The sequence below is a fragment of the Chaetodon trifascialis genome, chromosome 20 (assembly GCF_039877785.1).
Source record: "Chaetodon trifascialis isolate fChaTrf1 chromosome 20, fChaTrf1.hap1, whole genome shotgun sequence".
Classification (NCBI taxonomy): Eukaryota; Metazoa; Chordata; class Actinopteri; order Chaetodontiformes; family Chaetodontidae; genus Chaetodon; species Chaetodon trifascialis.
This window is the reverse complement of record NC_092075.1, coordinates 11,762,514-11,784,574: the sequence shown is the minus strand read 5'-3', so window position 1 is coordinate 11,784,574 and position 22,061 is coordinate 11,762,514. Positions and strand designations below refer to the sequence as shown.

The following is a 22,061-nucleotide window of genomic DNA, read 5'->3' as shown; positions in this document are numbered from 1 at the left end:
TGACCAATATCTGATTGCAGTAATGGTTGCACATCTTCTAAATGATGCTGAAATCAGATGTTACTTACTGTACCTGCTGGTCATTAGTTGGCTTACTTTGATCTTGACAGCACGGTCTAATATTTCACAGATTTATGAATGCGGCAGAGGTCATCATACACCAGCAGGCAATGGGATCAGGGAATGAAAGCAGAGATCAAATCAGCTCTTAATAAGTGTCATCTGATCTAGTTGATATAACTGATAACTACCCTTGTTTCCATCACTTTTTGCAGCTGTTTCTTTCTTCTCTATAAGGTGGAGGTAACCAAAGCTCCAGCTGTTAACATGATGGTTTGGAAATGTTGACATAAACTTTCTTTTTTCCCCTCTTTCTTCCCATCATGTCCACACGATGTCACCTCCAGAATGGAAAGAATCTGTTCCCCGCTCCTCAGCCCAACAATTTGCCCGTCGCAGCTCCTCCTAAACCCAAGTCCGTCCAAGAGCTGGAGAAGGAGAAGGCTACCCAAATCTCCCCCTTCAAGGCTACACTTACCACTGCTAGCGTGTACACCGGAGGTTGGTTTTTTTCTTTGAAACTGAATGTGTCATTTAAATTTAGATTTCCTGGTTATGTAGAGAAATCAGGAAGCTGCTATATCGGAGAAATGTGCTCATTCACAAGGTGTATTCTCTTTAATTGTCCACAGTGGGTCTTAAAGGGGGTTGAGGTCTGCCATAAGGTGAAGGACAGGTTAATAATCAGCTTTTCAGGTCACCGCTGGAATGTGCACAGGAGGCGAGAAGTGACACACACAGACACCTTGTTAGTGTCAGGAAGTGTGCGTTGTAAAGGCAGTGTCACGCTGAGTGTGTGTTTGAAGTCGTGCTGTAGTGAGTGGTTCCCATGGTGCCACACAGCACTCCGTGTAAGTGCACCACACGCAGTTAATGTGGTTCACACATTGTTTAGGCCATCCAGTAGTTTCCTACTTATCACCACCACACAGCTGCTCATGTTAGCGGCTCAAGTGTGAAGTTGCTTCATGCTGGTTGCGTGTTTATTAGCGTGTCATGTAGCATAGTCATTGTAATCATTTTACATTGACTGTCATTGACATGGATAACTTCCTATGCTACAGCTGTTAGTTTGGGGAAGAAAGTTTGTCACATGCTACCAGTTCCAGCAATCTAACCAGACAAATTGCTCTCTGACTGATGACTATACTCACAACAGGAAGTAAGGGCAACATGGGTGGGCAAGTGCCTACCACATTCAACCAAATGAGCCTAGAGAAAGGGCAATCTACTATATCCAAACTCATTTTACTATTTAAACTGCTTTTACCCCAGAGGAGTTGAAAGGTGATAACAGGGTGAGAAAAAAATAAATGTTTGCAATAAAGTAAAACAAATTATATATATATAAATAATAGAAATAAAACTTTGACATATACTCAATTGAAAATAATAAATGTAATGCTCTACCTCATCGACTTCATTGATCTTTGTAAATATATGCTTTTTGATGCCATGTTTCAAATAAGCCAGGAGCAACTAAAGACTTTCTCCCTTTGTTCCAGGCGCTGCCACCCTGCTGGGTCTGGGTCTGGTCGCTCCTAACGCCGCCTTCACTCAGATCGTCACCACCTTTGGTCTTGCTGGCATCGTGGGATACCACACAGTGTGGGGAGTCACTCCTGCTCTGCACTCTCCACTCATGTCTGTCACCAACGCTATCTCAGGTTAGTTGTTTGTTTAGTACGTCTTATGCCGTAAGTGAATTCAGCTTTTGAAAGCTGTCTTCCAAGGATTGAAGCCAGCGATTGCACATGAATGTGTCATCCTCAGCAAAAGGGTTGTGGGTAAAGTTGTCAGTGTAATACAATCCAATACTGCACAGGCACAGGCACAAGGTATATAATATATCAAAATAAAGTACATATTCTATTTTTTTTATAATACATCAGCAGGTTGAATTCCCTTTCTCCTGCTTGCTTAAATTCTATATATTCCTCTGGATTAATGACAAAACAAAACATAAAATAAAGACCTAGCTAGAGGGTCAGACATGTCCTATGTCAGTCCAGCAGGTCTGTGAAGTCAGAGTTCAAATAAAAACTTTAAAGATTTTGTCCTTATTGTCTGCTGCTGCTTAACACAGAGGGGTTAAGAGGTTAGAGATGTAGGTGTGTGTGTGTGCGCGTGTGTGTTCTCGTGGCTTTGATCACTCTTCAGACCCACACTGGGGTAGGAAGTAACACACCGTTGGTGATCTTTAAGGGTCAGGGAAGTCTTTTGCTCATTTAGTCGCGCACACAGCCGGACACAAGAGCTCCGTTGCAGAGTCCAGCAGTGTGACAACTAAGATAGTTTTCACATCCTTTTAAAACTTTATTGCTCACACCTAGACTCTGTTTTCACATTCCCATCTTCACAACATCGTTCTCGCTCCTGTGGGTCTGTGCCCTTTTACTTTCCACCCTCTCATACCTTCTTTTCTGTCTTCTTAAATTTCACCGTCTGCAGCTCTGTTAAATTTGACTAATTCTATCAATAAATGTGTTTTTTTTTCCACCACATTTTTTCAGTCCAAAATGCACAAGTTTATTAGATCATCATTAATCAATAGAATTTGAAACCACAAATGAAAGAAATGAAAATGCACTGAAGTTCATTTGAAGGTTTTCCTTTCTTCTCTCCATGTTGTCGGCCCTCCATCTGTCTTCCTCTCCTTTTCCTCCCTGTCCAGGTATTTTCTTTTATATTTGGCATGGCCTTTATTACCCTTTTTTATGTCTGTCACTGACTGACTGTGGTTATGGAAACAGTGAGACCAACAGAATTCTGTTGTTGTTGTGCCAGGCGTCATAAAGACGCACACAATCACTCAGACATTAGGGAATCATGTTGGAATTTAGGGTTTGAGTGAGGGACAGTTATATTCTTCATGGGGAGATTATAGAGTTACGAGCAGTAGTGACTGTGACTGGTGGGTCATCTTAAATCCTTCAGTCTCGTATCCACTGGTTTCATATCTGGTGTCCGATAGAAATGCTTTAATCTACTTGAGAGCGCTGATTCACTGTCGCAGTCTGCCTGTAGCCTGGCGGCTGACACACCTACGGGACTTTGGCCCACCCAGTATAATAGTGTGTGTATGTGTCATAGTAGGTGTGTGCGTGTGTGTCCACTGATGCGTGCTGGCGTTCTTTCTGGCTGATCTGTGTGTTGCGGTGGCCAGCCTTGTCTCGACCCTCCACCTAAATGTAACCATACCTGAATGAAATATGCCAAATTTAGTAGGTGACACCTGTTATTTTATTGAGTGAGACGAATATTTATTCAACATTTAGGTAAATCTAAGTATCAGATTGGACTCTGTATCAGGGAGCCATAATATTAATGCACTCAGAAGGGGGATCAAGGCATAATAAAACGCATTTATCAAGAAGAGGCTTAAAAAAAAGAATTGTTTGACAGTGTGTAAAGATGTGACTTAAATACTAAAAGGCTTGATATTTATTGCTTAAGCGAGCGGTGTATTACATGATCAGAGGTCCGCTGACTGCACACAGAGGCCAAATACAAAAAGAACATCACGATCCGAATGTACAAACCCACAGTGCTGAATTTAGGAGGCCATGTACCCTTCTGTACAATGTTATTAATGACATTTGTTGTGATATTCCTACTAGCTATTCAGAGCACAACTTTGTCCAACACTACAAGGCTTCAGTGCTAACATAGTGTCCCTATGATACCGACATTAGTTCCACTGACAACAAAAATCAGCTAAGAAAAGAAATGTGAAGAAAAGAGTGGTGGTCAGGGGTTTAAGGTGCAAGTACTACTGTGGTTTGCCTGAGGGGACCTTTGTTGCACATCATTACCTATTTAGCAAAGACATAAAGATGCCTGGGAAAATGCGAGGTGTTTGTAGATATGCACATGAGAGTTAACCTTACACATGATGACACAGTCGCACCTGTGCCAACTATAAGAGCAAAACATGCTTATTCCTAGTCAATGGAGAAAATAGCTAATTTGTGGCCTCCTCACTCAGGTGTTTCAATGTTAGAAACCAAACTACAAATGTTTGGAAAGCTTGTTTTTCCTGTGATTTCTCTGTTTTTTGCGCTCATCAGTGTGTGTGTTTCCTGCTGCTTTTGCCTTTTGGGAATTTTGAATCGAACTTGTGAAAAGATGTTTGGCAGCGTTTTGAAACTTTCTTTGTTTAGGAGTCATGATATACATGGTTTTAAAGCTGAAAAAAGCAGAGAAGGTCAACCTTAATGTTTGCCTCATTAGAAAGTTCTGTGTAATACCTTTGACTTTAAGCGCAAACATGCATACATGATCTGTACCTGCCAGTCAATCTAAATTGTACACAAACACAATGCCGTGTGAACGCAGGCTCCAGGGGTGCCGTGCATTGCATCTTACTGCCTGTAAGTCATTACAGGGCTGATGTTATCAAGGTTTCCTAAGCCTGTTTTGGTAAACACGCTCTCCCTCTCCCTCTCTTGCTCTCTCCTTCTCCTTTTCTTTATCTCCAAATCTTCCTATTTCTCTCTGTTTCCAGTCTAGGAAGCAAACAAGAGTACTCTGAGCTTCAGAAGACAACCAAAAAATCTCTGTCGATGTGCATTCTGTGTTGATTTCGTAACCTCCTCACCACAGTTTTCAATGAATTATGAAAGTGGAGGTTTATGAATACTAAAATAGCCTCGTTCTGCAGGTCTGACGGCTGTGGGTGGTCTGTCCCTGATGGGAGGTGGCTACACCCCAACAAGTACTGCTGAGACACTGGCTGTGCTGGCTGCCTTCATCTCCTCAGTCAACATTGCTGGTGAGTCACCTGCACATAGACACCTCACAGAGATGCCTGCCAGTTACAGCAATCTTTAGCCAGTAAAATATCAACTTAGACTGAAGATTGAAGGGTTTTATATTGATTGAAAAAAAAACATGCTTTCGAAGCCCAAGTTCTGCAGCTGCCCCGTCTTACCCACCTGCTCCCACCAGAGTCGGTGACTCTGGCTCGGACCACACACATTCATTCCTGCTATTACCCTGAATAATTCCCATTATAATGACAAAGTGTTCCTGGAGTCATTATAATACTCATCACTCTCTAATAGTCCTGGGAAACCGAGCGTTCCTCCGGGGCCGAGCCATGAATTTGTTTTAATTTCTCCTATTAGCTCACAGCTAGACACTAGAGGAGACTTTGATGCAAGCAAATGATTAGTTAACTTGCGTAATGGAGCAGTTCAGCTTGTTTGTTAAAAATGCACCAAAAGCGTCTTTGAGTTTTATGTGTGAGTCTTGCAGCTTGAAGTTCAAGACGAGGCTGTGAAGCCTGCCACAAATCTCTGGCCCTCTAAGCTCTGTGGCATTACAAACCAAACCACCTATTAGCTTTTTAACGTTTTCCTTAACTTTACCCTAAACGAAAGCATGCTGTGAAATACCACAGCCTTTATAGACATACCTAGTTTCTTACCGGTGGTTAAATTTCATTTTTGATGTTCTCCATGGGTTCAGTTCCACACGCACATTTCTAAGTGGTTTGCCACATTACCCATAAACCCCTGGGAACAGAAAAATTCATTCCATGGAAAGGGACAAAACACAATAGTGAAATTTGGCTCCAATAAGACAGACCCTGACATTTTGGGCTTGTGTGTCTGTGTGGAGGAACAAGTCCCTGGCAGTAGCTTCTTGTTCCCTCTGTGTCTCAACAGTAGTAAGATGTGGGAATATATGGAAAACACCTGGGTCTGTTCAATCTCTTGAGCTAAATATGTTCAGTTTCTCACAATCCAATGTCAATGTATGCTATCAGGCTTCATCAGAGTCTATGTTTTTCTGTTACTGCATGTTTTTTTCTGCTCCGACATGCATGTTTGCTCTGTAAATCACATGTCCTGTGCTCCCCTTTGAGAACAAATCCTGTCCTCCCCCTCGGTCAGTTTACGTAGATGTTGGTGTTGCAGAGCCTCTGCCAGGGCTCAGCCAGTCTACCTCACTCAGAGGTTTGAGAGAAAAGGAGTGCTTCTAAAATGTTCCTAAAAACCGTTTTTCTTGTGTTCACATAGAAAACAAAATTAACTACAACTCACAAATCACATTGACATTATTTTTAAAAATCAATTAATGATTTTACAGGGACTTGAAGTTGCATTAATTACAGACATTCATGTCTCCATCAAGCTGAGTTATACCTGCTCAACATCAGCATGTTGTTTGCCAGTGTTGCTGATTTGTTTCTGTTCTGCAAGCTTTCTAAATAAAGTGTCAACAGACCCCTTCTGGGTAAAGCTAAATAAATAAATAACCACAGGAAATGACTGCATGCTGGCTTTCGTTGTCCAAATACATGAACATTTCTCCATATTAATATATTGACTCAGATTGATCTGCAATAATCGTCAGATAATTATTATTAGCACACGTTTTAACAGTCCGGTACTAAAATTACACGAACTGGAAAGAAACAGGTGCTAGCCTCTGATTCACCCTTGTATGTAAGGGTGCATGTGTGTGCACGTGGCTGCAGTCATGCCAGAGGGGAAAAAGGGAGACATATACACGGTAATGTGATCTCCTCCTGTAAAGCAGTGAGACACCGTCTGGTCCCAGTTTGACACTTTTGAGGTTTTCTACTTGAAATATTTACACTGACATGAAGTAGACTCATTAAATTCCTAACATTGGTTATTGAGCTTGGCAACTGTTTTTAGCTATTGGCTTTAAAACACCTGTTGCCAAAAATAGATATTTTTCATGTACTTCAGGTGCCTTGACTGCTGCCTTTACCTTGTATATTTCTGCTCCTTTTGTTCTGTAAAGCAGCGTTTAAACCTGATTCAGTGTCACTGTACGTACAGGTGTGTTCATTTTCTCTGTTTCTCACCCAGGTGGTTTCCTCGTGACTAAGAAGATGTTGGACATGTTCAAGCGTCCCACTGATCCTCCAGAGCATAACTACCTTTATCTGCTTCCTGGTGGTGTCTTTGTCGGGGGCTACGCTGCTGCTCTGCAGTCCGGATACAACATTGAGCAGGTGTGAGAGGATGTTTATGCTGTGTCCACATATTTAGTTCATTGTTGTATTAGTGCTTTCCTACCAAAACTTTCTTGGTTCCTCAGAATTGGCGCAAAAGAGCCCACCGCTATTGAAAAGTCAGCTAATTATCCTCCAAATGTACTCTTTGTTTGCCCAGATGTTGTACAAGACCTTCCAAGTAAATCATTTGGCCATATTTCTCATCCTGTGGTCCCTCAATCCTTGTCTATAATCCCCATTTTTCCGTTCTGTCCCTTTCTCTCACCAGATAATGTACTTGGGCTCAGGTCTGTTCTGTGTCGGTGCCCTGGCTGGCCTTTCCAACCAGAAAACAGCCCGCCTGGGTAATGCTTTAGGTATGATGGGAGTTGCAGGGGGGCTGGCTGCCACTCTGGGTGCCCTCAAGCCGAATCCTGAGCTCCTGGCACAGATGAGCGCAGCCATGGCTGTAGGTGGCAGTGCCGGTGAGTCTGTGTGTATTCATGTCAAGAGTAGAGAAGGCAGGCTTACAGGCAAACTCTAATACTTCCAGAAATGTGTTGCAGCAGATGTAAATTAATGGACATGGGTTTGCATAGTTTGTGTGTGTGTATTCCAAGCTTGGCCAGATTAAGCAGCAGGTGTGCAGAGCGCAGAGACTCTGATGTTTCATCAAACGCAACATGACTAACTAGCCGCTAGACCCAGGAGGTCTTTCAAATGGTCATCATCATCTATTACTCACTTTCTCTTGCTCGTGCCGGACAGTTTGATCATTTAAATGCTAATTGTTCCAGTAACAAAGCTGAAACCGAGGCGAAACTATCCACACAGACAACAGTGCTCTTTTCCAGATACAGTAATGTTGTTCCTGCAGCACGCACACACGCACAAAGAGTAGACCCACTCACAAACATGGAATTCCCCGAACAGGCCTCATCAGCAACACCTGGCTCCTCAGATGGACCCTCTTCCCAGCAGTCCTCTTGAGTGTGTGTGCACATGCTTGTGATTTGCATGTTATTTGTGTCCTTCAGGGCCACTGCACTTTGTGTTTGCTATCTCGCTCACCCACTCTCTTTCTCTTTAGGTCTGGCCATTGCCAAGAGGATCCAGATCACTGACTTGCCCCAGCTGGTTGCTGCCTTCCACAGCTTGGTTGGTCTGGCTGCCGTGCTCACCTGTGTGGCCGAATACATGATCGAGTACCCGCACTTCGCCACCGACCCTGCAGCCAACCTCACCAAGATAGTCGCGTACCTGGGCACCTTCATTGGTGGAGTCACTTTCAGTGGCTCTTTGGTGGCATATGGCAAACTGCAAGGTGAATCGCTGTCGTACATACTTAATATTTCCTTGAAAGCAATCTTTTTTTACACTTTCAGTGTAGTGATGTACAGACACGGCTTGCATGGAGGCACATTCACCACACAGTTGATGACACAGGCAGACAAAGAGAAGGCCTAAAGTGCTTATCAAATGTCGCTCATTGTAACTTCGCTATTTGACTCTATATACTATAGATGTTACATTGCATGATACACTTTGGAGAAACCTTTGATTGGGATTAAATGTTTATCTTTCTGCCTCTCATGACTATAGTTGTGTTTTCACAAACCAAGACAGTTTTTTTCAGTGTGACACATCCGTGGTTATGATTTTAGGTCACTGCAATTTAGTGGAACATCTTTATTAATGTGAAGCCTCAAAACTACATCAAAAGTACATACTGTATTTTTTTAAGATTGCGACAGACTGATGACGTGTCAGCTTGGCTGCACTGTAGTTATCAATAAGAGAAGGTCTGGTGCTTCATACCCACATCTGCCTGCTGCAAAGGGAAAAGGAAGAAAAAAAAAAAGGGTTCATCAGGTTCATGTGCTGGCACCAGTTCTGGCCATCCACACTACAATTTCCATATAGGCTGCAAGTGTTTGAATGAACCTAACGTTCAGTTGGCTGGTGAAGTGTAAATCTAATGAGAAATGCTAAATTTAGAAGCTAAACGAGCTTCTGTCCTCTGTTTTGATTTATAGCTTTCAAAGAAAAGTTCCCAGCTGAGTGATAAATCAATACAAGTGTGTATTTGCAGTTATTCGTCACTTCCTTTGTCTCCCTTTCATCCTCTCTCTCCCTTCCTCTTCTCTCCATGCAGGAATTCTGAACAGCGCTCCCCTGATGCTCCCTGCTCGTCATGCTCTGAACGCCGGCCTTATGGCAGCCTGCGTTGGTGGGATGATTCCTTACATGCTGGATCCCAGCTACACCACAGGCATCACCTGCCTCGGATCTGTCTCTGCGCTCTCCACTGTCATGGTACGCCGTGTGTGTGTGTGTGTGTGTGTGTGTGTGTGTGTGTGTGTGTGTGTGTGTGTGTGTGTGTGTGTGTGTGTGTGTGTGTGTGTGTGTGTGTGTGTGTGTGTGTGTGTGTGTGTGTGTGTGTGTGTGTGTGTGTGTGTGTGTGTGTGTGTGTGTGTGTGTGTGTGTGTGTGTGTGTGTGTGTGTGTGTGTGTGTGTGTGTTTTTCTGGAGTCTGTTTTTGCACTTGATGACGCCCATCAATAGAAAAATCTGCACTTTTAGTAAATATTGCAAATTGGAATTTTCTTGCGTGCTGACAGCCAGAACATGTGTTGTTAAAAGAGTTCAGGAAGGGGAAAAGGCATAAAAGAGTCAGAAAAAATTATGTTGGAAGACAGACTAGGTTGTAATATGTGAGAAAAGCGACAGTAAAACTAAAAACAAGTCAAGAGGCTTATTGCAAAGGTATCAGTAACTGCCCAGAAACTCAGTCAGTTGAGCACAGAGCTGTTAATAATCTGGCAGCCATGGTGGCAAAGAGGCTTGACTTTGTAAAACTGCCAAGTTCCTGCTTGTATTTGACACTTATTGGTCTCCACCATTGTTAAGTCATGCTTAAAGATCTCCTCCACACATAAAAAATGTCTAATGTGTGTCTGACATGGTTTTTGCAGGAAAAAACTATAATCACCACATTAAAATCTTTAAAATGGCACCTGCTCCTTGTCCCTCATTGGGAATACCAGAAATTATGAATATGCAAATATGTTTTAATTTCACAGGTTTAAGGGAGGGACACAAGGTCTCCTTGCCAGGATTGGCTTCCAAATCATTTGTGATGTCACAAATCATGCTTGAAGGGCAGCCTCTTAGAACCGGATTTTCAGTGACCTCAGAGAAAATTTATACTTAAACAACGAAAACAGGCTTCTAGTGTCAAACTGCACAAATGTCGTTCTGCACAGTGAAGCTCAAACAACTGTGGGAACAAGAGATAAAACACATTTTTAAATGGAGGGGGACTTTTGTAAATGTGCCACAGACAAAGATGTCCACATTCGACAGTGCAGTGCAGATATTTTTTCTATCACTTCAACTCCAGCTTTTGACATCACTGCACGATAGAATATGCATTGATGTATTGTAATTTCAGCATTTTGCTTGGCTGGCATATTCCCACGTGCTGCTGGGAAAATCAACAAATGGTCCAATCAATTGGTTTAAAGTAGCTGATCTGTAATCAGTCTTTAGATTGCATTATAATGTATCAACCACTGTGTGTGTGTGTGTGTGTGTGTGTGTGTGTGTGTGTGTGTGTGTGTGTGTGTGTGTGTGTGTGTGTGTGTGTGTGTGTGTGTGTGTGTGTGTGTGTGTGTGTGTGTGTGTGTGTGTGTGTGTGTGTGTGTGTGTGTGTGTGTGTGTGTGTGTGTGTGTGTGTGTGTGTCTCTCCACAAGGCCACGGAGAGCAATCGATGATGTACACCTGTGCGGCTGAAGAAAGTAACTGATAGCTAGAGTTGGCCCTTGTTAAACAAAACAGATGATGGAGGGACAGAGAACGAGTGGACTTGATTATGAAGAATGTCAGTGAAGCTGGAGAGGCCGTTTTCTCTCTAGTGGAAGAGAAATATTTTTTTAAAGGCGTCCTTGTGATGTTCAACCAGTGCATCACTTGGGGGAGAATTTCTTAATAACATTTTGCTTTTTTCACCTCTCCCTCACAGATCACTTCTTCTTCTGTGGTGTTCACGGTATTAAATGGCTGATCTGATTACAGCAGTGTATGAAATCTCCTATCCTGTTTCCTCTTCTATCCTTTTAGGGCATAACCTTGACAGCAGCTATCGGAGGCGCTGACATGCCCGTGGTGATCACAGTGCTGAACAGTTACTCAGGCTGGGCCCTGTGTGCCGAGGGCTTCCTGCTCAACAACAACCTGCTGACCATCGTCGGCGCTCTCATTGGGTCATCTGGAGCCATCCTGTCATATATTATGTGTGTGGTGAGTGCTGCCTTGAGTCTCAGCAACACTGTTTGAATTTCTAAAGTGAAGCATTTGATGCGTTTTGGAAATCAGCACACTGTTTCGTATAGTTGTTCCTCTCCTGTCCACCAGGAGGGACTCTAACGTTACAAGAGTACAGCCCCTGATCTGACTACAGCCCCGATTCCAAAAAGTTGGGCTGCTGTGTAAAACATAGATATAACAGAATGTGATCATTTGCTCATCCTTTTTGATGTCTACACAATTGAAAACAGTACAAAGACAATATATCTAATGTTTTACCTCATCAGCTTCATTGATTCTTGTAAATATATTATTTTGAATTTGATGCAGCAACACCTTTCAAACTTTCAGTTGGGACAGGAGCAACTTAAGACTGGGAAAGTTGTGGAATGCTCCAAAAACACCTGTTTGGAACATTCCACAGGTAAACAGCTTCATTGGTAACAGGTGATAGTGTCATGATTGGGTAAGAAAGGGGCATCCTGGAAAGGCTCAGTCGATGACGAGCAAGGATGGAGTGAGGTTCACCACTATGTGAACACGATTGGATAAAGGATGTTACTACATGGACTACCACTGTTGGTAAACACAGTGTGTTTGTAAGTGATTGCATTCTGTGCAAAACATACCAACCTTTTTGGAATCTGGACTGTAAAATCTCAGGTCCCATTGTTTTTATTTGTTTTTTTTTTGAGGAAATATCCCTCAAACTTCTTCTGATTGTTGTGTTTTGCTGCACACATTCAATAAGGTGAAAGCAAAAGAAACAGTCACTTAAAAGGAAATATCTCTCCGTCTCTCTCAGGCCATGAATCGTTCACTGGCTAACGTGATCTTGGGAGGTTACGGCACGTCCTCCACCGGCACAGGAAAGCCCATGGAGATCGTCGGCACACACACAGAGGTCAACGTGGATCAGACCGTCGACATGATTAAAGAGGCCCAGAACATAATCATCACTCCAGGTAACACACATATGCGCGCGCACGCACACACACACACACCCCTAACCAAACTTCAGACGTCTCATACGCAAGTGGAAAAACATGGCACTTTGACTTTGCCAGTCACTTTTTTTTCCAGCATTAGCGAAGTGTGTGTTCTGTTTATTTAACCTTTTCTTGACCCATGTTACATCACCATTTTGCTAGGCTAATTGACAAGTCATGGTAGAGTGGCCACACACACACACACACACACACACACACACACACACCCTCTTGGGTCTCTGTGTGGTCGTCAGTCCCTGGTAAATAGACATTCTACAGTGCAGCATATATATGCAAGGTCAAGGGAAAATTAGATGGAATGAGGGCATGCTGGGTTTTTGTTGACAATTCAAATACTACGTTCAAAATTGGCTTCTAGTTCCTTTTTCGGGGGTTACAGCTCGGGGTCCAGCCTTTGTTCCAGCTACATGCTTCTCTCCATTTCACATGTTTTCAGTTTTTGACCATAAATACATGTCTGAACCCCCCACTTGGACGATGACGACAGTCCTCGGTGCTGCTGGCCTAAAATCATCATCATTGTGTGGCCCCATGACATTTCAGTCCTCTCACCAGACTGATGTGAACTAGTCACAGTTCCATGGAGTTGTTTGACTCACGTGGGTACAAGTAAACACAGACTAAAGGCCTGCAAATTGGTGATTCAAGTCACACTGCTGAGTGCCTATATACAAAAAAAACTCTTCAGAGGAAACCTCTGCAATTTACAAGAACTGCAAACTTAAGTGGTCACGTGGTCGAGACGAAGAAGTGATGCATGGAACACCATCCAATGAAGATAACATTTTTTTTTCCCTTCTCACTTACACAACGGCTGCAACACAGATAACAGGCAGAAGAAATTTTGAGTTGGAAGGGGGTGGGGAAAATAAAAGAACGGAAATGAAAAATTATGTGTTTTTTTTTTTTTTTTAATTTCTCTCAAAATGGTCTACAAACAAATACCACTCAAAGACAAGTCCAATAATAAAATGCCAGACATTTTTTTTGAAGAATTATAGAAAGACATAAACCAGTGAAATATGAGGATCAGAATAAGTAGAAATACATCATAATAGAACCGGCTGTGAAGGTCTGTCAGAGTGTCACAAAGCCTCTAAACCATCACGCAAAAGTCACACACATGGACTTAAGACTTGGTTGATATGGGATTTGATCAGGGTGCAGCAGTGTTACTGCTTTACTGAAATGTTTTCCTCTGCAGTTGCAACATTTGTATGAAGGGTTTATATGCCGTTACACAGACCTGGATAAGATGACTTGCCAAGCATATCTATTAAAACTTCATATATCACATCAGACAGTGTATACAGGTAATGTTCGCTAATGACATCACCTTCAGAGTGCGTGCCATCCAAATGTATAGCTCTTCTCTGCAGCCAAGTCATCAGACTGCTATTGTTACCCAGTTTCGACTTTCAGTCAGTCCCCTTGTTTCCATTTTGACCATTCTCCCTAATTGAAGCCGTCACAGTCACTTTGCCTGATTGACATCTGTTGAAACGGTTAAGACTCTGCCTGATAAACATAAGTGTTTTCCTGGCTTCGTCTGGCCCATCTCCACATGGTCTGGGTCCACTTGTTTTTCTTGTAGAAAAGAGAAACTCCGGAGAGAATACTGGAAGCACAAGGAATGAAAGAATTGTGATGGAGAGGGAAAAAAAAGTGAAAACCATTAAATCGTTGAGCTTGAAACCATGTTTTGTTTTTTTTTCTTTCTCTGTGCAGAGTCTGAAACCTTGTCATTTTGATTGGTGTGTCGTAACAAGACAGTTTCTGACTGGTTGTTGTGACAAGGCTAGTAAACACCACTGGACCATTTGACGTGTGTTTGTGTGCGTGATGTGTGATAAAAATCAAGTGCCACACACCAGCATTATTAAACATGAAAGGGGTCCGAGGCTCGGAAAAAAACATACTGCGGACTGAATTCAGTGCCAGCTTTCTACTAAAGGGCGATTTTATATATATGTATATAATTAAGATCACAAAATAAAGTTATAAAAATACATAGACTAATAAGTAATTCATTGGAATAAATATATGTTTGAGAAGCTTTTTTTTTTTTTGAGAAGTTTCCCAACTTCAAATCACTTTTGATGAAATTCTTTTTAAGCCGACTGGATCATGTGTTTATTATTTGATGCATCAGACACACACATGCTCTGTCTCGCTCCGCTGTCGCAGCAGCGATGGCGTGGTGATTAAAATGTATTAAAGAGGTGTCACAGAGTGAGGGGACGTTTTACTCAAGGACACGTCAGTCGGTTAAATCTTTGCTAAAACAGCTGCTTGAACCTTGGTCATCCAGTTGAAAGTTGATGTCAATCAGGCTGTGCTTTGCCACAGATGACTGTGTTTATGTTAAGTGCTGCATATCACGTCGTGCTTGAGCATTTTAACTTCAGGTTAAAAGTATATGTAACGATGCATATTTTATGCTTGCTCACTGTGAGCGCTCTTGAGCGTTTTATCTCTTTTCTGTGCAACAGTACAGACTAGGTCTGCAACTAGAATTATTTTCATTATTGATTTGTCTCCACATTATTTTCTCAATTAATTGATTAATCATTTTGCCAATGAAATGTCACAGAATAGTACAAAATGTCCATCACACTTTTTCAGCGCTGAAGGTGACAAATTCAAATGACATTACTGTCCTGTAAAATCAGGAAAATCAGAAAATCTTCACATATCAAAAGCTGGAACAAGAGTAAGAGGTCATGTCCTGCACTAGACAGCCTGTTGTGAAGTCTGCATCAACATGAGGGTTTGGTCTCACATCTCATAAGTTAGTGTTGGACGGGTAAATCGTGGCAGAAGTTGAACTCATTCTTACCTTGTTGTTTTGCACTTTCTTTCAGGTTATGGACTCTGTGCTGCAAAGGCCCAGTACCCCATTGCTGAGCTGGTGAAGTTGCTGACAGATGCTGGAAAGTCAGTCAGGTAAAGGCCATAAAACTCATTTACATTAAATGTACATTCATTCAATTCATGGATAGAAACTGCAGCAACTAGTGCATCTCAGGTAAGCAGAGCTGTGATGAATGTAGTGTAAGACGTCCTTAAAAAATAAACTATAATAATACAGATGATGGATAGATACAGGCAGTTTGTGTACATGTGGATATAGACAGTATAGATGCATGCACATATACTTGAGAGAGGGAGAGAAACAAAGTAAAACAATTTTACCCAATACAAGATGTAAACCACTGCACCATGAAGGACAGAAAAGAAGAGGTTTTAAGGCTTGATGGTGAGAAGATGGATAGTACAGATAGGAGGAGAAGGTGAAGGAATGAGAAAAGGGAAATCGAAAGAGAGGAGAGGAAGGACAAGGTACAGCGGAAGCTTGTGTAATTGTCCTGCCTCAGTCGTTTGATCCTGGCTGTTGCAGCTGCTGCTACTTAGAGCATTTGTGCTTGATTAGAGGAAAGTGGGTGGTCAGAAAAAAACCCCTTCACCCTGATCTCTCCTATTTTCTGTTTTTCTCTGTTCTGTATCCCAATGCATTCTCTCAATTTGACGCTTCTTACTCTTCGTATCTGCCTGTGTGATCATTCTACACCTCTTCCACAGTTTTAATGAACTACACGCTGTTATAATCCCCCTCTCTGGACACTGCAGTGTGTTAACATTGTGAAGTTTGGAAGCACAAGACCAAAGCTCCTGCATCTTCCCACTGTAGATGCATGTAGACTGTGCAGGATCACATGAAGGGCAGAAACTGACTTTTTTAATCGGCAGCCACAATCGCTAATAGATCCCAGAACCAACAGGCCATCTGCACTGTGTATCCTCCGAAACTCGTCAAACAAATAGAAAATAAATCTCCAAATGGTGGTCGGACGGTCACATGACTGTGCTGCTGGAAGGGTTAGTTAATGAGAGAGAGGCAGCCACCAGAATTCAGTGGCTGGTGTTAATTTTCCGACCCTGATTACATGACATGGCTGATTGAGTTTGAGAGCTATGTTCACCCAATAACACACATGCGCACACACTCTGCAAATAATACATGGTGGAGGAGTGCAGTGGGAAGCGTGTGGAACCAGACTTTAATCACAACTGTCTCCACTTGTTCAATCCCTCCATCTTTTTGTCTCTTTCTCTGCCCAGCTCCTTTTTATTTTAATCTTCTGTCCCTTTTCATGTCTTTCTTACTGATTTAAGAAGTTATAGTTAATGTTGGTCACTAACCAGATCAGCTGTATAGAGGAGGGACTGTTCTACAGGACTCATTCAGTTTTGTTGCCACAGGTTCGGTATCCACCCTGTGGCTGGTCGTATGCCTGGTCAGCTCAATGTCCTGTTGGCTGAAGCTGGTGTTCCATATGATATTGTCCTGGAAATGGATGAGATTAATGAAGACTTCCCTGGTAAGATCCAGTCCTTTCTGCCTTTTACATGCTGTGAAATGCTTAACTGACTCATCCAGAATTATTGTGAGTCTTGAAGATGGAATTAGTTTAGCTAAGCTAACGCCACAAGCTAATTTTAGGTAAGCTAACTGGCTGCTAGCTGTAGCACCATATTTAGCACACAGGCATGAGAGTGGTATCAGTCTCCTCTAATTGAGAAAGCAAATAAATGTATTTCCCAAAATGTTGAACTATTCCTTTAATGAGAAGTCCCATAAGAACATGAGGTTAAAGGATTTTTGATACGTTTTCTAATTTTTATTCGTCATGTGTCCAATCAGAGACTGACCTGACCCTGGTGATCGGTGCCAATGACACAGTGAACTCAGCCGCCCAGGAAGATCCCAACTCTATCATTGCCGGTATGCCTGTGCTGGAGGTCTGGAAGTCTAAGCAGGTGAGACATCTGGTGCATGCATGTGTGATAATGAGGTTGTCCTGAAGCCCAAAAAGATAAAGAGGAATGGAAGATTTTATAACTGGACTGGTTTTTATCGCTGAGTGGAGTCCACACCCGTAGAGGGGCCTCCATTTGAAAGCACACACATAAAGAAAGGCATACTCACATTCACGCACACACATGCGCTTCAGGCTCACATACATAGACCCGGTTCCAGCTGCAGGTGCAGTCCCATCCTGATCCCATTAGCGGTGACTGTGTCCCTGTTGGAATGACGACATTCAGAGCATCCCACTGGCACTGCTCCGAGATCTGGGATTTATACAGCGCTCATGCTTATTTCCACGCGCTGTACCCCTGGGGAAATCAGAGAGGACATCCAACCTAACCACACGCACTCACATGGGCGCACACCGTGACAAGTGTACAGGTGCACAGATAAAAATACACAGAGACAAACATTTGGGTGTCTGAAAACAATTCCACAAATGCTTTTGAATAGTCTGAGCACCCAGTGATGCATGTATGAGTCATATGAGAACACGCATGAACGTATACTACTACTACTACTGCTACTGCTACTGCTACACACCACTTAGACTTTTGTTCAAGTGAAACTCAAAACTAATTTTTATTTAATTAATTGACAGAAAAACTAACTATAAAGGGTTTTCAGGTTCTTCTTCCGTTTGTCGTTTTTGATCATCTAGTTGGAGGCTAATGAGTGTATGTGTGTGTGTGTGTGTGCGCGCGGGTGCATGTGACTGTATCTCCTCCCACGCTAGGTGATTGTGATGAAGCGTTCCCTGGGTGTGGGATATGCAGCTGTTGACAACCCCATCTTCTACAAGCCCAACACTGCTATGTTGCTCGGCGACGCCAAGAAGACTTGCGATGCCCTGCAAGCCAAGGTCCGCGAGAGCCAGAGCCAGTAAGGTTTTGGGCTCTGGGGCCAGCAGGTGAATCCACTCAGAGCACACATCGAGGTAGAAAACAGCCTGTCAAAGTTATTCCAAAAATATCTCAGCATGAAGATCCTCTTTGTCCAATTGTCAGTCGGCCAATTGAGCAAAGATGATCACAAAGATAAAAGGTTTTTGGCACACCCTTCCTGTCATCTGTAGATAAAAGAAATGGAAATGGAAATGTTTGTTGTAAAAAAACAAAAAAAGCACTTGTGCAGTAGGAGCAAAGCAATGCAGATACTGTAGTTTTCTATTAGTGCTCCCACCCCAGTGTACTTAAATACAGATGTTTTTTTCTTTTCAGCACGTCTTTTATTTCTAGAAATCAAAGGAAGGGTAGGTCAACCATGCACATGTGGTCTGTCATCTGGAGAGTGTCGTCTTCATTTTAGACACTTATATTAATGTAAAGCAATCAAAATATAGATGCATTAAGATGTTAGATATGTACAATTTCACTGTTAAGACGTTTTAGGAAATAGTCAGTAGTCATTTGAAAAATAAATCTTAGATGCAATGGAATTAAAAAGGAACAAAAGCAGAGAAATGTAAAGGTGAACTGCTGTAGAAGGAGGTATGAGACACTTCAGCTCTAATGTTTTTTCCACACTGTAAAGACTGTTTTTTCCCCTTTTTGCTCCAGTTTGCTTTTCTTATAGTAAGTTTATTTGATGTTCCCTTTGATAGATCTAATCAGTCTAGTCATGCCTTCTTTTTCTGTACAAGTAAAAAGAAAAAAAGCAAAATAGTTTTTGTAAAGTTCTTTCCGTTCTAGATTTATACTGTATGAAGAGATTTTTGTATGCAGTCTATAAATTATCAGAAACCTAGAAAATGTCAGTGCGATCACAATTTAGGAGCCATAGCCAGTTATTGAAATCTAGTCATGCTATTTGCTTTTTTTCTTTTCACTTGAGTGTGTCTTGTGACCTCCACTTATGACTCTAGTGCAGCAATCACACATGGATCCAAAAACAGTTAAAAATCCATTCAAGCCTCGTCTGTCGAGTATTTAATGCAATAAACCAAATGGCTCTTTTAAGTATGGGGCCACAGCTGTCCTGTAATGCTTGTAAAGGCTGCACTACCCTGACAAACAAACACTCTTGCAGCTCCGAAAGCTGAATGGATTTTATGAGGTTTTTGAACCAGGTGTGTCCCATCATCCTGTGTGGTGCTGATATTACAGTACATGTGAAGCTAGCCGCCAGTCTTTACGGTAAAGAAGGGTTTTTTTTTTTTTTAACTGAATGTGGCTCATCCACTCCAATATGTGTGCCCTCATTATTGCTCTGGAGAGAAATGAAGGATCACTGTTTGTAAAGTAGGGCCAGATGTGAACCTGACTGTTTTGTAAAGAGTCTAACACAGCAATGCAGTTTTTTTTTTTTTTTGCCATGAATTGAAACTTTATTATGAAGTATGCAGTCCTAAATGTTTTTTTTTCCTTCTTCCTTTCTTAAAGCCCAACATTTGCCATAAACCTTAACTTGTGCCAAAACATGCCCTGTTGCACTCAATCTGGCTAGATTAGACGGCACAAATATAGATAGATTGGTTGTTGTATAACCATGTGACTAATTCTCAAAAGATCACTGACACAATAGCAGTGGCCCCCATGATACACCTGTTCTTTACATAGCTGAGCCAGCCGAACTAAAACACCAGAGGCTTAGTCCATCGAGTAAGATTTTTGGCTCAGCCTGGATTGCTGCCATTCTTTTTATTCCTTCCTCTGAGTTTTTATGATCATGATACAGTAGATGAATTGGTAACAAGTTTTCCTGGTATATGGTTTGAGGAACAATAGCTCATGAGGTGACAGGTCAGCAGTCTTCATCACATTTTAACATCTATACATGTACTCTAATAATAACTAAGTCAGTACTGTAGAAAGTAAGTTATTATAGTTAAATTCTGGGACCTGATACATTGACCATAACAACTCTCCTACCTCTCCATAAAATGACCAATAACCTTCCATAGGACTTTCACCTGACCAATAACCTTTGAAATCTACCACAAGATGTGTAACGGACCACCACACACCTTAATTCATGTGTCCTTAACCTGACCAATTGCCTCCTGTTGTGTGTTCACATTGTGTTTTTAACCATCAGACCTCAGTTTGCTGCTGGCTAGTTTACTGTATGTTGTACAAGTGAAGAGCTGCAGATGTCATTACTGCTCACGAGGGGGTATTGTTCTTCTTGTCAATTTACACAAGCAAATGCAGTCTTTAGAGACTATTAGAGTGAGATGTCTGCTTGATATTTGTAGCTTCTTGCAATTTTTGTATTGTATAGCTATTGATCAAATTAAGGGAGATGGAAAATCTAATTTTACGATGGCCAATATGCCCCCCTGTGCCCTTATCTTTTTTCTGTAAAGAGGCTATTTGTGCAGAGCAACAATGGGGGTTTGAAGTTGTACAATGTTTCAATGCACCATGTAGGGAGATGAAATGTACTGTGAATGTTTTCCTCCTCTTGTTTATCATGGAACATTTTCATCCCTAATAAATGTGTATTTACACTAGATGTTGCCTGAGGCTCTGATTCCTTCCCTGAAACACTCTTAAAGGTGCAATTGAATTCCCTGATAATAAACAAGTTGATCTGCAAGGTTTTCCCTGAGGTCTACCACAACTTTGATGGCAATGTTACCTGCCCAGTTTTGTACGGCGGGGTTGAAAAATCAAATATTTACAGCAATTACCTGGATGAAGGATCATGAGGGGAAGGAGTTGTGTCCACACTCGCACACACACTTCTTCTACAGGGTGCTGCTTTACAGAGGAAAGGGATTTGTACAATAAATAATGTGCTATGAGTTGTGTGAGCTATATCTTCTGATAGCTGAGTTTTCAAAGCAAGAGGCAAAGATGGGGTTTAAAAAAATGCCAAAAGTGTGCGTCAGCCAGGAAAAATAAATTATTTAAACTGCAGAAAGGAAAAAGAAAAAACAGTAAAAGGCCAAAGACTGTTTCAGGGAGAACTTATCTGTAAAGCACCATGTGGCTGTTTCCAAATTGTTATCACACTGAAATAGTAATTAAATGCAGCTGAAGCGTTCAAGATTACTTTTTTTTTTTTCTTCCAAAGATACCAAAACTTTTACCTAAAGCCAGTCACGAATCAGCCACAGCTGGGAGGTGGTTTCTTTTCACCTTCCTGCAACCAGTGTCATGCAATGAGCATCTCTTCTATTACAAAAATGAATGTAGGTGATGAGCACAATACCTCCACCTTGATGAGGCACAGTAGGGGTAAGACGCACACGCTGGTTAAGAAAACCACCTCTAAAACCTCAAAGTGTCCCTGTGCAACAGAATGAGATCGCATGAGTACGTCATGAGGGTTGTGATAATGACTGAAACATAAATATCTGTTTGTGCAACATTTTCACCTACAAGCGGCACTTGATTGCTTTTCATCAGCGGAGAGTGAACTGGAGGTACTTAGAAGGGGAGTGGTGCCTATAGAGATGGAGTAGATTAGACCGTAGATAGATTTATGAGGATGGGGATTGCATGTGTGCGCGATGAGGGTGGCTTCATCCTGTAACAAGTAGCACTCAGACGGGCTGTTATCTGTTCTCAGGCTGGAGGAGATCTGAGGAGAAATATGCAAAGGTCATGTGTGCCCTAATGGTGTGTGTGTGTGTGAGAGAGAGTGATAAGTGGGAGACAGCATGAAGATCCATGGTCTGATAAGCGCTGAGGTGACAGCCTCCTCAGCTCAAGCTGGTCTATTGTCACACTGCCAGTATTTACCCAGAGCGCTGAAGGATAGCCGGCATCTCCCAGCCACAATAAACCTCCATCCCTCCTCCATGCTGGGATAGTCTGTCCTCCATGAAAAAAAGGAGAAAAAAAAAACACTGTTTTGCTTGGTCTTGCATGCAATTTGGTGTTTA

The 22,061-nt window shown here is 42.1% G+C and overlaps 1 protein-coding gene across 1 annotated transcript in view; it reads left to right on the top strand.

The window, feature by feature from the left end:
- nnt (nicotinamide nucleotide transhydrogenase) overlaps window positions 1-20,681 on the top strand; it is a 31,739-nt gene extending 11,058 nt beyond the window's left edge. Inside the window, exons 10-22 of the mRNA XM_070988767.1 lie at window positions 408-561; window positions 1,566-1,727; window positions 4,724-4,834; window positions 6,909-7,054; window positions 7,326-7,521; window positions 8,127-8,360; window positions 9,192-9,352; window positions 11,159-11,338; window positions 12,150-12,309; window positions 15,219-15,300; window positions 16,618-16,736; window positions 17,060-17,175; window positions 17,964-20,681. Coding sequence (XP_070844868.1) covers window positions 408-561; window positions 1,566-1,727; window positions 4,724-4,834; window positions 6,909-7,054; window positions 7,326-7,521; window positions 8,127-8,360; window positions 9,192-9,352; window positions 11,159-11,338; window positions 12,150-12,309; window positions 15,219-15,300; window positions 16,618-16,736; window positions 17,060-17,175; window positions 17,964-18,113 — 1,971 coding nt within the window. The 3' untranslated portion in view covers window positions 18,114-20,681. The remainder of the gene's footprint in view (window positions 1-407; window positions 562-1,565; window positions 1,728-4,723; window positions 4,835-6,908; window positions 7,055-7,325; window positions 7,522-8,126; window positions 8,361-9,191; window positions 9,353-11,158; window positions 11,339-12,149; window positions 12,310-15,218; window positions 15,301-16,617; window positions 16,737-17,059; window positions 17,176-17,963) is intronic.
- The last annotated feature ends 1,380 nt before the right edge of the window (window positions 20,682-22,061 follow it).